General features: G+C 37.9%; 1 protein-coding gene across 2 annotated transcripts; it reads right to left on the bottom strand.

Moving 5' to 3' along the window:
* Positions 1–2,831: 2,831 nt before the first annotated feature.
* On the bottom strand, positions 2,832–9,908 carry LOC148407467 (intraflagellar transport protein 20 homolog). Of its 2 annotated transcripts, XM_088404171.1 has the most exons (3): positions 9,749–9,908; positions 7,693–7,803; positions 2,832–4,497 (listed from the first exon to the last, which is right to left on the bottom strand). In XM_088404171.1, the coding sequence occupies exons 2-3, from the start codon at positions 7,742–7,744 to the stop codon at positions 4,088–4,090; spliced, it is 462 nt and encodes a 153-aa protein (XP_088260297.1). In that variant the 5' UTR covers positions 7,745–7,803; positions 9,749–9,908; the 3' UTR covers positions 2,832–4,087. The 2 variants fall into 2 exon arrangements, with proteins under 2 accessions (XP_088260297.1, XP_088260298.1); XM_088404172.1 differs by lacking the exons at positions 7,693–7,803; positions 9,749–9,908 and adding an exon at positions 6,438–6,558.
* Positions 9,909–15,164: the final 5,256 nt, after the last annotated feature.

Below are 15,164 nucleotides of genomic sequence, written 5' to 3'. Positions count from 1 at the left end.
GGTCCTGAAGGAATCTAGAAAAAAGCTTCTTGCCTTAAACTAGTTCCTAGCGTGTTCGTTTTGGTTGAAAGATCGCCCATACCACAACATAGTGAAACAATTGATTTAATCCAGACAGAGTGGGAAAGTACACGAGGCCTCGGGCCAGTCCTGCCATGGGTCGGAGCAGAAAATGGCAACGTTTCAACTTCAACATTCAGTTCTTATACCCTTTTGGGGCATCTAGTCTCACTGTGGAATACAAGTGTGTGTTTGTGTGTGCGTGCACGTGCGTGCGTGCCTGTCGGTGTGTGCGTGCACGTGCGTGCGTGCCTGTCGGTGTGTGCGTGCGTGGGGGCCTGTTTGCGTGGGGATGGTGTCTTCAAAAGTCTTTGTTCTGTCGGCCATTCTTTGAAGCGGGAGGAAGTCTGAGCACCATAAAACCCTGACTGATATCTTCTCTTAAAGGCCACACCTAGCCTTTTGTTCCTGGTGGAATGTTGGTCGGGGGATGCCATCTGTTCCTTTTGGAGGTGCCGACTTGTCCCCAATTCCCCTGGGCCAGGACCATATCTGCTTTATACTGACATTACATCGTCTCAATCTTTATTAGAATAACACAGTTCCATGTACACACTATTTTATTGATATATTGAATTTGAAAAATATGAATTTCCTTCAGTCCTCAGTCGGAAAAGGGTGGAATTCCCTTTCCGGGTCGGGGATGAGGTCCTGCCCTGAAGTGGAGGAGATCAAGTATCTCGGGATCTTGTTTACGGGTGACGGTAGGATGGAGCGTGAGATCGACAGATGGATCGGTGCGGCTTCTGCTGTCATGCGGGCTCTACACCGGTCTGTCATGGTGAAGAAAGAGCTGAGCGGAACGGCGAAGCTCTCTGTTTACCACTTGATCTACATTCCTGCCCTCACGTATGGCCACGAGCTGTGGGTCGTGACCAAAAGTATAAGATCCCGGATACAAGCGGCCGAAATGAGTTTCCTCCGCAGGGTGTCCGGGCTCTCCCTTAGAGATAGGGTGAGAAGCTTGGTTATCCGGAAGGGCTCAGCATCAAGCCGCTGCTCCCTCGCGTTGAGAGGAGCCAGCTGAGGTGGTTCGGGCATCTAGTTAGGGTGCCCCCCAGACGTCTCCCCGGTGAGGTGTTTCGGGCATGTCCCACTGGAAAGAGGCCCCTGGGACGACCCAGGACACGCTGGAGGGACTATGTTTGGATGGATGGATTGATTGATGGAGAATTCTGGGAAAGCAGAACAAATTCTTTCTTTGATTGTCTCTTGGCCAGAAAATGCAAGTTTTTTTTTTTTAATTCCCGAATTAAAGACTTTTTTTTTCCAGTAAATTCGGCCTCAGCAATACTTTGTTTTACTTGTAGTGTATGTGACGGATGAAATTTAGACAATGTCAATGACATCGTCTTCTGTAGTTGTAGGGCAGGCAGTTTTGAATGAGAACCGACATCCACCGTTTGAGTGTCATGTAAAGCACGGTAATGCCATTATTGCTAATTGCACTCTCATCCCCTGCATTCCCAATGTGGAATAACACATGATAATGTATTATAGCCTCGGGTTATTGCACAAAAATATTTAGTATGAGTGCAGACAGAAGTAGACCAGCGCCTGAAAAATGACGGACCAGAAAGAAAAAAGTCAAATGTCGCCCTCTACTGGTGGTGGAAGGTTGGGCAAAAATACAGGGACGGACAGACACAGCGACGATTAAAAAATGACAGACCCATGATGATGGAAAGTGGGTGGGGCTCTGACAAATGTTGGACTAGCAAAAAAAAGAATGTTGCCCGCCTCTGAATACTGCATTATAAAAATCAAACCTCTCAGAGTCTAAGGATGCCCGTTTGAATTTCTACTTTTGCTAGCTATCCGATACAGCATAAGTAGCTACTTAAACACCAAACTCAGACTACCTGCAGTACGAGTTTTCTGGGACGCACTTGAATTTACTCTTGATTCCTACTTTTTTCAAGCCTAATGCCATATCACAGTATATTGCAAAGCCAAGTGTTTGTTGTGCAAGCATCTTGATATTTATTGCATCCTAAGGATGTTATGTTAAAATAGGATGTTAAAAAGGTTCAAAAAGTTTTAAAAATTGATTTAAATCAGCAAGCAAAATGAGCATAACAACACGTTTTTTCTCCAGATGACACAAAAAAGAAAAAATTCTCAGGTCATGGTGTTTGCATTTGTAGAGGATAAATGCACTCTTATAAAATCTCAGTAGCCTACAATACCCAGTTTTTCAGTAAAAAGGAATGTGATAGAATTTCCTTTGCATTTTTATTTAAGAAAAAACACGTAGTTAATTTATTTGAATGGGGAAAATGCTGATTTAAGACCATTATTTTTAACTTTTTATGAAAGTAATCACAAATACATTTATTTTTTTGTATGTTGTGGTTGGTAGTACGTCGGGAATACTTACAGTAGGTCCCCTTATAGATAGATATTGATTTGTATACCATTTTTAAACACTGCAGAAGCACACATGTAGCAGATTAATAATTTATATGATGAGGACTAGAGCTCACACCTCAGCACTATGCATAGCATGCTTTTTGAATATCTGCAGACGCAAGTGCATAACAACCCCCTGAAGGTTTGATTTTGAAGTTTTGCACAAGTGCTAGAATTACCCTTCTGGGTTTTTTCCACCATTCACCCACATGAACAGCTCATGTCTTTCTGATTGATAGATTATAGTTAAATGTATTTGGCCTGCTAAATTTAAATTAATTTTTAAATTTAAATGAATTTAAATTATTTTTTAAGACACTGAGGAAAAGGTTCTTTTAATAAAACAAATGGCACATGTGTTCGCTAACAAAGAATTTATTACCGTAGTCTTAGCCAATGACGTTGTTGGTCTTTTTTTTTTTTTTTTTTACCCATACAGAGGTTTTCCAGATACCTGTACGAGGAAATCAAATCACTTCTCACTGAATCCATATTAAAACTACAGCACCACGAACGTGATTTGTGATATAACATGTTTAATCACTGGAATGAGTAACAATTGTTGAAAAAAAAACAAAAAAAAAGCCTTAACTTTTTCACCGAATGAAAAAAAATATGGAAAAAAAATAACTACACATTTTAGGCACCTTAAGCGCCAATGACATGAGTCTTTTACGATTAAAGAATTTTTTTTTTTTTTTAAATCAATTGAAATGTATTAGGAAATAATAACAAGCAAACTATAATGAATATCCTGAACTCACAAAATGCATTTGAAAAAAAAAACCAAATGGTTAAAATCTAAGTATCCCAAGGAATATTGATAAAAATAAAATCCACAGAAAATGAGGGTGCCCCCCCAAAAAAAATAAAAACATGAAATAACCTTTTTAACTTGACTATTGTATATAAAATGTATTATTAATGTAGTTAGCAAAAATCATGCCCGAAACGAATAACAAGACTATTTGCTGTACTTCCACTTTGCGGCACCAATAAATGATGCCATTGATCAGTTGCCAAATTAAGGCATGACAGCAGATCGATTTCGAAGAAAATGTGTCATATTTCCCAATCCAGCCTATCAGATCTGTGGAAAATGTAATTAAAACCTGCACTTGGTTTCACAGCAATCAAGTTTCACATTACAAAGTTTTTAAAATCACAACAGTATTTTTAAACATTATGTCTACCAGTTAAAATTACTCACTCCAAGATCATTTGTCAGTGATTACAGCTGCCTCTCAGAATTTTTTTTCAGGTGTTTGACAATTTAAATGTGGGATTAGCAACACGTTTTGGCCTACATGACTATGCAACTTTTTTTCTGTGGATCTTTTAAATATTGGAGAAAATGACTGTGTTACAATGCAGAGGGACACGTTTGGTTTTGAAATCCTCGTAGTGACTAAATTGTTATTTTGAACTACGTTTCAAGTTAAACACAATCCAAAGTCATTTTCTAGGAAAAGTGTTTTATTCATTTGAACAATTTTGTAACTATATGCAATATTTGATTTAAAATCATTAGTACTGATAATAAAAAGTATTGAATATAGTATCAACATTAATGCTGCATTTCTGCAAACTGGCAAAGTAGGAGGTTTTGATCTCATCACTTTTGCAAAATGTACTGGTTAATAAACTCATTCTGTTCGGCCTCTACCTTCGACAAGGTCTCATACTCAATCTGATATCGCTTCAGTTGCATCATCTTCTCTGCAATGAGAGCTGAAAGTTGCTGCTGCTGGGCCTCCCGTTGCTTTGCCACAAACTTCAGCAGGTTTCTTGTTCCAAGGGCCTTCAACTTTTCTTTCTCCGTCTCGTTTGCCAGCTCATCCACCAGTTCCATCAGACCTTCAATTATCTTCAGAAACTGCACAATTTTGTCCAAAAAATCTCTGCAGTCTTCTTTGAGCTCTGACGTCTTTTGGCTGACATCCGGCTCGAGTGCGCGTAGCTTGTTGAGCTCATCGAAATAACAGCCCACCTCTGCCAAGGCATCTTTAGACATAGTCTGCAGAACTGTCAAAACATAATTTACGTTATATACACAAATTACTTAGACATATCGCATGTGCTTTCTTAACCCATTCAATTACAAACACATATTTCTATGTGTTTTTACAATTCCACATATTCAATACGGGTACCTATGTATATATCTTTTTCATTTTTTATCCATGTGTTTGGCTAAAGGGAAGTTTAAGGCTATGGAGTAAGATGGCTGTCAAAAAGACGTATGTGTGTTTCAGCATTCGACTCTCGTGAGACACCACTTCATGTTTTTGCGTGAATGTCTCCTTTGGATTTGTGGATCTGATCCTTTGCATGTGTGGGTGGATATGCAAAAAATTAAGATGACGTCATGCCAAGCTACCAGGCAACGTCAGTCGTTCTGCGAGTCATTTGCGCAGCGCAAGTGTAAAGTAGAAAAAAATTACCACATCGAACGTGAACTGAGCACCCAACAGAAGCTTTCAAAAGATTTCAATCTCAAGCATAATGGATGCAAATTTTTAGTAATGCTCAAATGACACTTTTGTGGGCCATTTGTGGCCATTTAGGGCCAATTTATTAGAAAATGGCGTCATTTTGGGGAGCTTCTGTAACAGCTTACATTTGAATTGCTCACACAAACGCTGAAATAAAGCTACGAAATAAAGATTAGTTACACAGAGATTGTAATGTTATTTATTGTTTACGTATTTATTGTTGTGGTTACGTGACAGTTAATCTCTTAAAAAAACACAGATGAACCAATTTAGAATTTATATGAATGATTTTAAAACGATGATTTTAAAACAACATATGAATTTGGAGACAGGTCATTAACTTGCAAGCTACAGTCTTAAGCCTGTCAGTCCAATTTCATTAAATAATTTACGAATAGATTGGACATTCACGTTGATGTATGGGATAAGAAGGCTGTCAAAAAGACGCATGCATGCGTGACTAATGGTGACACGATGACTCGCAGATCAACTGCTATTGCCCGGTAGTTCGGTGTGACATCATCTTAATTTGAATATCCAGAGCCACGAATGCAAAGGATCCTCAAATCCAAAGGAGAGATTCATGCAAAGACGTGAAGTCGTTTCTCGCGTGGACATAGTCGTGCAAACGAGAGTTGTATTCAAAATACCTTGCACTCGCAAGTTTTCAATTCATAAACTCAATACAATTTAGATTCATACTCATATGAAAACAATACAAATGCAATACAATCTAGAGTCCTACTCATACGAATGGTTAAACACGAATGTGTCATTTTGACAAAGATTTTACTCCATATAAGGGCACTCAACACACCAAGCCAACATCAGGTGTTGGAACTCAACACGCGGCGTCAGTTTGTTGTGGCGAAAAACCACCGGACCATCGGAATTCGTCGCAGGGCGTCAGAAAAAGCTGAATCATGTTGGGGCTGTGACGAAAAATCTTCACTGAGCGACAGTTTGGCAAGTGAATTGAACTCAGGACTGAACTGTGATGCGGCAAGTCACATTTCAATGTTTCATATTTTTTCAAAGGGTGTATTCTAACATAATATTGACTGATCTAAAATGTTGAATAATTTTAGGGTGTACTGAAAAAGGATCTTGTTGGTGACACAAGAATGCCATCCCACATCAGCAATGTTTCCAATCATAAATACATAAACACTCCTTACTGAAGGTAGAATTAATCACTGTCTAAACACATTCACTTTGTGAAGGGTGCATCTGGCATTATACAGAATAAACAAGATGGGTACCTTGAAAGCCAAAACAGGAAATACCAAATAGGCCTTATCTGATAATTGTATAACTGATACAATAATGTATAATTAAGTAACTGTACAACATAAACTATCTTTGTCCTCATCAGAATGTGATGGTTCAAATCTAATCTTATATTGAGTTAATTATACAAAAGTGTTCTGTTAATAGCATACTATTGATATGATGAGCAATAGAACTTACTTGCCCTAAGAAGTAGATATCAATCAGTATCTTGGAAACAAATCCAGAAAACAGATTATTGACTGTTTTGGGCACTGGAGTATCCTATTTTTATTTTTATTTATTTATTTATTTAAACATCTTTTTTTTTCTCTTGTGGTAAGGTCTTTATGTCACAAAGAATCAAAGCTTGAATGTAGCATCATTTGTTTATGATTAAGCTTCACCGGCTGACATCATCAACAAACATTCTGTGACAAACACATTACTGTTGAGGCAACTTCAGAAGATTTTGGTAATGACTGGTGAGACATCAAAAATTTCAAGATTGCAAGGTTGGAGGGATTTGACAAATCACTCAGATTTAACCCATTATATGTTTAATCATAACTACACACTTAAATGTTTGTAGCTGGTAAAAGAAATCCAGGGATGATGCCTGTCACAGAGTTATTTTTATCCCCAACAATTCTGTTGCCAATACGCCAACAGAAAATAAGGGCAATTACCTAAAAACGCCTCAAGAGGGAGGCGTAACCAACCTACACAACCAATCCGACAGGTCATGACAGTTGTTGTTAATCGTAAAGCGGGATAAATACCTTAAATAGGGGACGAAAAATTCAATATTCCACATCATAACATGAACAAAACCAAGGATGTTGTAACCCGGGGGTCCACTGTATACACACACACACACACACACACACACACACACACACACACACACACACACACACACACACACACACACACATCAGACATCCGGGTTACGGCATCCCTGGCTTACATTTTCTTCACGTAAAAAGTCTGGATGCAAAGTCAAGTGCACTTTATCACAAGATGTTTTTGACTTTTTTTTTGGTTTTGTTTTGTGAGGTAGAAGAAAAACGGGAACGTGGCTCATAGGCCCAGTAGTTGGTACGTTTGCCTTACAGTTCAGAGTCCCGAGTTCAAATCCAGCTGGCTCCAGCCTTCCTGTGTTCTCCCCAATCCCGCGCGGGTTTTCTCCGAGCACACCAGCTTCTTCCCACATTCCAAAAACATGCATGGTAGGTGTATTGGACACTCTAAATTGTTCTTAGGTGTCTTTGGGTGTGTGGATGGTTGTTTGTCATTGTGTTCCCTGCCATTGGCTTGCCACCAGTCCAGGGTGTCCCCTGCCTACTGACCAATGACTTGCTGGGATAGGCACCAGCAAGTCAGTGACCCTGGTGAGGATAAGCGGCAACAGATAAAGGATGGACAGAATGAAAAAAAAAACTTTGAAACATACCCATCGCTGCAACACTTGTGGTCCTCGCTTCATTGATCCTCATAGTAGACATAGTCAAGCCACACAGAAAATGATACTGCGTGGGAAAACAAATGCTTCCCGTCAGGATATCTGCAAAGGAAAAATGTTGATATTAGTTCAAAATTGTTCATCCTTTTCAGATGATTATACTTTAGCTTGTAAGGCCAGCATTCCAGCAACAATCACAGCAAACAAGTAGAACTTGGTGACTTATAGCAAGAGCGAGGTGTGCTCGACAGTATCAACGTAGACTACTACACATTTTCGATTTGAACTCTACTTGGTAAAAAAAGTAGTTCAAAGATAAGCGCATTGAGGGCCTTGCAATGTGGAAAAGTGCTACATCTTCCTGACACCCAGATTATGCATTTGCATCCACTGTAGTGGACATTTGGTTTTGGTCTATCTTTTTACTCAACCAAGGATCCCTAATAAAAAGGATATCCTGGCCTATCCAAAAATGTCTCATGTATTTGGGAAGGATGCAGTTATCAGTTTAGTCATTAAAAAAAAAAAAAAAAAAACACACACATATCACTATTGTTTTCCTTTGGGAAATCATTGGACTATTGCTATCAGAATTATTTGTGATGTGTGCAAGCAATTGGCTCATGCAGATCAAAGTAGTCAAAATCTGACAAGACACCCTGCTGATTGTTGCTGGATGTGTTGAATTAGGGAAGTCACAAATTTGCTTGCATTATTGCTATAATCGGGGCTTTCGTTAGCTAATAATTTCTTTATGTGGTACAGTGAAATATAAATTCACTAATGTTTATATGACAGTTGCATGGCAATTTGCAAGGTAAATGCTTACAAGACTGCAGGTTGTAGGGAAGAATGCCTTTGTAGGGAAATACATTGTAAAACATCTAACCGATATGATATTGTTTGTGATATTGTTAGTCATTTTGTTTGTGAAAAAAATATAATGAGAAGTACCCCACAAAAATTGCGTCAACATAAAATTATAACTGGATTCTTTTTCAAAATCCTAATACAGTATTTAGAAAATAAAGACACATCTGCTTTAGTTGATGCGCTAAATAGTAAATTCAGTGTTGGCTTTGGAGGCTTTGTAGTGTCTCCCTAAAAGTGTTCATCTGCAGTGATTTTGTTTGCCCAGGCCTGTGAGGGTTTTGCCTTCTTACTGTAACTCAAATCTGGGAAGTTTGGAATTTGAGATGATGAGATCTTTAAATACGTCAGGGTGTGAATAGCTGCAAAAAAAAACAACAACGTTTTTTTCCCCCATTAGATGTTTTACCATTTTGTATTATGTTTAGCAAACGTGCAGTTAAGTCTAAAGTTGTAAACAATAAAACACTGCAGTCACCTCCTGACCAAATACGAAATTACATTTTTTTTAAATGTTTCTGTTCCTGTTTTTATCATTATTGTTATTATCGACGTTGCGACCCCTGTGGGGTTAAGCGGCTCTAGAAAATGGATGGATGGACGTTGGAATTAGGACAATTGTAAATGTAACAAGAAATGTACTTTTACATTTGACAAGAGAGGCTAAAGTTATTTCATTTTCTTTTACAAGGTAAATCTACGTCAATAATTCGTTTTAAGTTGTGCATTTAGTTTTGCGTTTTGTGTCGCTTTCTTCGTAAAATAATACAGTACCAGTATTAAGCCAATCGTGATTGCCGTACACACTGTATTCGTATTGTTTAGCTTCACTTATGTCATATCAGTTTAAAACTCAATTCCAACAAATCCTACTGAAAAATGTTATTTTCATGTTAATTCTACATCGAGTTTGATTATGAAAAATAAGCTTGAATAAGTCTTCACATGCCTAAATCTCAGTCACATTTAACTAAAGACTTCTCTTGAAAACAAATTAGTAGTTGTAACATTTTGGAGCAATAAAAGAATCACTTTAAACCACATTAAGACGAAGCAATACGATGAAACAAAAACAAAAATAAAGACGAGCACAGTATTCTCAAGGCACAGATATGTTACATTGAACACAAACAAGTTCGATCTACGTCTGCTATCTTGCAACAGTAAGTGAATTTACCAGGTGTCCCGTTGGGTATTCCTTTAGCCAGAAAAAAAGAGCAAAATAGTGATCATGATCATCATAGCAAGCTACTAAGAGTCCCAAATACAAGACAAAAAAGGTGACAAAAGATATTTCGACGTCGACGAACAAACAGGAAGTACATGCGGAGGTTCCATCCAAATTCACGCGAGATTAATTCCTTCTCTGAGCCAATGAAGATTCATTGTTGCCGATGACATCACGAGTTGTTAGGTCAACCAGGCGCTCAATTGCGCATTTTTTTCTTTGTCATGACAACCAGCCGTCGAAACGTGTCCTCGACACATTTATAAACAGTACCATCAGTCTCTGACTGCATGCTTTAAAAAACAAACAAATACCTACCGAATTTAATGAGCGTTTTTTTATATTTGTAGAGAACAATTATGCTTTTTTGTTACTGTTTCTCATTTGTGAAAAAAGGTTTCGTCCATGTGTGCATGCACATCTATGAGAAAAATAAATGCAAATGCATATTTCGTTTTCTTGTGCTCGGTTTGACTCGTTATTAAGTCCAATAACTCTTTCAGGCACCACCCCAGAGCGGTGGTTCTCAAACTTTTTTTCAGTGATGTACCCCCTGTGAAATATCTTTTCAGCCAAGTACCCCTTAAAAAGGGCAAATCATTTGGAGGTAAAAACAAAGAAACAAACAAACAAAAAAACATGCCATCAGACTTATTAAAATATGGAGCCTTTCAAACTTAATTTGTTTTCGTCCACAAAAAAAAATTATCAACCTAAAGTTTCCTCTTTTGGATCAAAGAAGAAAAATGTTTAAAAAAAAAAAAGTAATTGTTAATAAATATTGTGCCACAGTGTCAGACCTGCTCTCAAAAAAAAAATCATTTCCTTTATGATTAATGAATATTTGTCTACAAAAAATAATCAACATAAAGATTTGTTCTCAAAAAATAATTATAAATAAATAATTGTCCACAGAAAAAATTAACACAAAGCGTTCTGTTTTAGGATCATAGTAGAGATGTGTTCACAAAAACAAATCATTAAATTGACATGTAACGAGAGGTGGCACATGAGGAGTTGGGTTGAACCATTCTAGTATGTAGGAGGATCTGTCTTTTTACAAAAATGAATTTGAATAACCTACTGAACATAAAATTTGTTTTAAAAACTCATACAGTATTTTACTGAAACAAATAATTCAATTATTATTTTTTAAAGGATTTTTGCATGTTTGTTTTATTTTATTTAAAATATCGAGTATCCACTGAAGTTCCTTCAAGTACCCCCAGTGTTCCAGCTAAACTGCGCGCGTGTGCAATTGTGCGCTGCTCGAACGTTCTCAGCACACGAGAAAATCTATGCTGCGCAAAAAAACAAAATGCAATATAAACATTAAATAATATCTAATAGTAGACCTCATCTTATCTGATTAATTAGACCAATAAGAGTTTTCTGTACCATTTTGCATTGTGGACAGCTGGTGACAAGTGTCCAGCCAGTGATTCGATAAATTTCACTTACACTATTCATCCAATCAAATGCATTGACAGAAACATTCCCTGCATATACTCACTGTGCAGGTTGGCTAGTGCAGAGTTAAGAGACGCAAATGCTAAACCCTTTTCCTTGCAAAACGAACAAGCAGCGAGCAGCGACACACCCACTCACCAAGCCAAAGTAAAAAAGAAATGCACTTCTTTTAAGAAATGCACTTTTAAGATGGAATGGCTGTCGCGGTATATGCACATAGAAGAATAAGCGATGAGTGGGTGAGATTTTTTTCTTTTTCACAACTTGTGACTGGTTTATTGCCATGGTTACAGGTGATACACATTACACTGTCTTGTGTAAAACACTTATTGCTCAAGATATAAGAAAAAAATAATAATAACAAACTTGTTGAAAATGAGCAAAAATAGTTGCGATTTGTTTGGCAACATTGTGCAAGTTGAGACTTCTGGCTACCTGGCTTTCTCGTACACTTGCCCAGGTGCTAATAAAAAGAATAAAATACAAATTTCCACAAGTCTATCTTTGAGTCAATAAAATCCTAAATTGATTTCCACAGTAGTTACAAAGCTCTTCAAATAAAAATACTTAAATTAAAAGGCAAACATTACAGTAAAGAAACTGTGCTCTAATTTGCAATCAATTTCATCTGCCCTCTGTAATGCTTGCCCCAAGGCTCTTAAAGGGCCAGTATCATGCATCTCCCTGCCTTAAAAGGGCAGTAACATAAATGTCCATTGGGCAGTGAGCCAAAACAACCAACAAACAAATAAATAACTTTCTTCCTCCTGGCCATTCCAAAAACTGAAATTTACATTACCTCTGTTTTCGGGTTCAAAAACAATAATAATTCCAAATGCTGTGATTTGGCTCCTACAAACATGTCACTCATAGATGTATTGTTCTCCCGTATTGGTCCTGAACAACGCTTTTCACCTCAGCCCTTCATAAATGACGGGATAAGCACACAATAGCACAATACCGGTCCACAAATGCAGTATGTTTAAACGTTGTTGGACATCATCAGGTTGTGCTGTTTACATGAATTCTTACATGAATTCTTGGAGTTCCGAGCTGCCTTGCGTCATCAAAGCCCCAAATGATCCCAGTTTTTGCTGTGGCTCAGTCCAGGGCTGCAGCCAGGCCCCTGGATATACTCAGAGCCACCCCTCCGTCTTTGTTCATTAATAACAACATGTGAGTTATGTGATATAGGTCACTCTAGGAGCGACATCAGATGTGCACACAGTGACTCACCGTGTGCATGTCTGAAGTTCCTCAACTTGGTCCGAAGCCTGCTCAGGGAGCCTGTGTGAATGCTGGGGTACCATTTAAAAACCACTGCCCGAGAGTGCCAGACGATTTTGTGCATTTTCAATCACCTTTAAAGGCCGAGAGAATATTGTGTGCTATGTCTGTGTAAACATGGGTGGGATCATGTGGAAGATTGGATTCCATTCCTTCCAAAAAAAAAAACCAAACATGTATGATGGTACTACCTTATTCTGTCTTTTAATAATTATTGTTTTTAAATGGGTCATTTGAGTGACACCACGTTATTTTGGACAAAATTAGGATAAAAACTTTTTTTTTGTAAAAAGATGGCCTTTGTTTTTAGTTTGTTTTAGTGCTCTCATTTGTCCGTCCCTTCTGTAAAATATGGAAAAAAAATAATGAAAATGTGTCTTTGATGGCAAAATAACGTTAACATTCGTTCATATTTGACAACATAGTTACACATTTTGTGTGATGTGTGACACATTCTCCAGGATGCAAGCAGAAATTGCAACATTTGCACACCCAACTTGTTGAGAGATATAATTTTGTGTTTTGCTCGATATACAGAAGCACTATGCTAAATGTCAGCATTTCTCTTCCCGGTTTGATAGAAGATTCTGTATCAGAATCCACTCATCGAATCACTTGGTTTGGTGAAGTCACCGTCAGATTCTTCATCAAGACGTAAAGGTATGCGGTGGTTTTTAATGACATAGACGCATGTAACCCATATTCACAACTTCAGAATCCACTTATCATCTGTCCTCATCATTTGAACTTGCCTGAGACATACTTAGCCTAATTTTGAGCTGATTTAAACTCAATTGCTTGCGCTTTTGCCCTTCACACTGGTTCTCTCTCGTCCTCCCTTCCCACCCCCTAACTGAACGGCTCCAGTTCTTCTTCTTGGTCTGGCTGTCTTACCCAACGTGAGCAACACTGTTCATCACTACAGCGCTCAACTGACTAAATATTAAGGAAAGCGCAAGTCAAGGATCTCAGCTACTCATGTATTTAAAAAAAAGTGCATATTTGATGATCATTCTCATAATTGGCACACAACTTAAAGTGTACCTTGGAAGCTTGGAAAAAATACTGTATATATGATTCATCAGGAAAAATTGCAACTAATTGAATGTTGTTTGGACTGGCTTTGTTAGTGCAAGTTTGTATGAGCTGACTAAACTTTCTGTCAGAGGCGCCATGCCTGAAGCCATACAGTATTTGCTTCTGGAGGCCTAGCCGTGACATTGATAGGCAAGTCTGGATGCAGCTTGCACATGATTCCAGTCTTTGGACACTATAAATATGCAATGAAAAGTGACTGAGTGCCCCAACAATAAGAGGAAAAACAAAAGCAAGCAGTACTTTTATATGTCTACACCTATTAATTGAGACCAGGAATTCATTACAGAGGTGGCTGCATAGAGTGGATATCAGACCCGCAGTGTAAACTTACCAAGAATAAAATGACACAGGCACAATTTACCGGGCAGTATCCAATAGGGATGGGAGGCTATCTGTTAATTTGTTTTATTTATTTATTTTTTTTAAAAGTTTTGTTTGGGCCAAAAATACAATGAATACACAGGGAGAACAGCTGCCTGTTATCGACTCCATTACAGTGAAACACCCAAACGTCAGCCAAATGTTGTGAAAAGACCAGTCAATGCTTCAAAATAAACTGCATTTTGACAAGTAGTGTCTAATACAAACAGCCTTGTTAAGCTTTTGTTTTGAAGTTTCCCTGAAAGTTTTTACAGCTGATCATGGTCTACTCGATCATCATTATCAGCTCCGAGGTAAACAAGGTGTGTCTTTTTTTCGATTGGTGTTCCTTCGAATGACGTCTGTTTTTTAATGTTTGAGGGTAAGAATGTATAATATTTACCTATTTAATACATAGTAAAAAGCAAAATTGAGAAGGGGTGAGAGAAAAGACCCCATTGACATGCAAAGATAACCTAGGTTACACATTAAAAAGAGGAACTTGGACAATGGGCAATCCATTTAACTTGACACAAGTCTGAATGGTACCACATTCAAGTGGAGAATATCCTGCTTTAAACAGCAAAATGGAGGGGCAATGTCTCCATTACATTTCAACCTGAAAGAACAGGCTTCTGTACTGTCGAAAAACTTACTGGTTAGACAGCTGCTCAGGAGCGGCATGCATGCACTTTTTGATCAAGCTACTGAGGTTTGTACAGGTAAATCAGCCTTCAACATTCACCATTTTCTTGGCGTTGGTGTTTATGGCAACAAAAGAAGAAAATATCAATCTTTGGCATCTATTCAAAAGAAGACCAAAAGAATGCCTTCCAAGGAGGCATTTCGTAAGCTGAATTCTTTGGAACAAGAGGTGTTCGTAAGTAGAGGCACCGATGTATTGAGAATCAAGAGTGTTATATCAAAGACAGCGAGTGACAGACAGTGATGTCAAAGATAAGGGTAGGTACAAAAAGATAAAAAAAGAACAGGGTCTGGCTAAGGAAACCAAGTCTGATGGCTAATGGCATTAGTTTTCCAATGTGTCCATATTTACTTTTTTTTACTACTTACTTTATAGTCACATTTTATGTGATTCATATTTAATATAAATGTTTTTGCATTGACTCTTCCGAAGGTACACTTTTAT

Source organism: Hippichthys cyanospilos, chromosome 20, assembly GCF_059441005.1.
Source record: "Hippichthys cyanospilos isolate Australia breed blue-spotted pipefish chromosome 20, RoL_Hcya_1.0, whole genome shotgun sequence".
NCBI classification, from domain to species: domain Eukaryota; kingdom Metazoa; phylum Chordata; class Actinopteri; order Syngnathiformes; family Syngnathidae; genus Hippichthys; species Hippichthys cyanospilos.
This window is presented reverse-complemented; position numbering and strand designations above follow the sequence as displayed.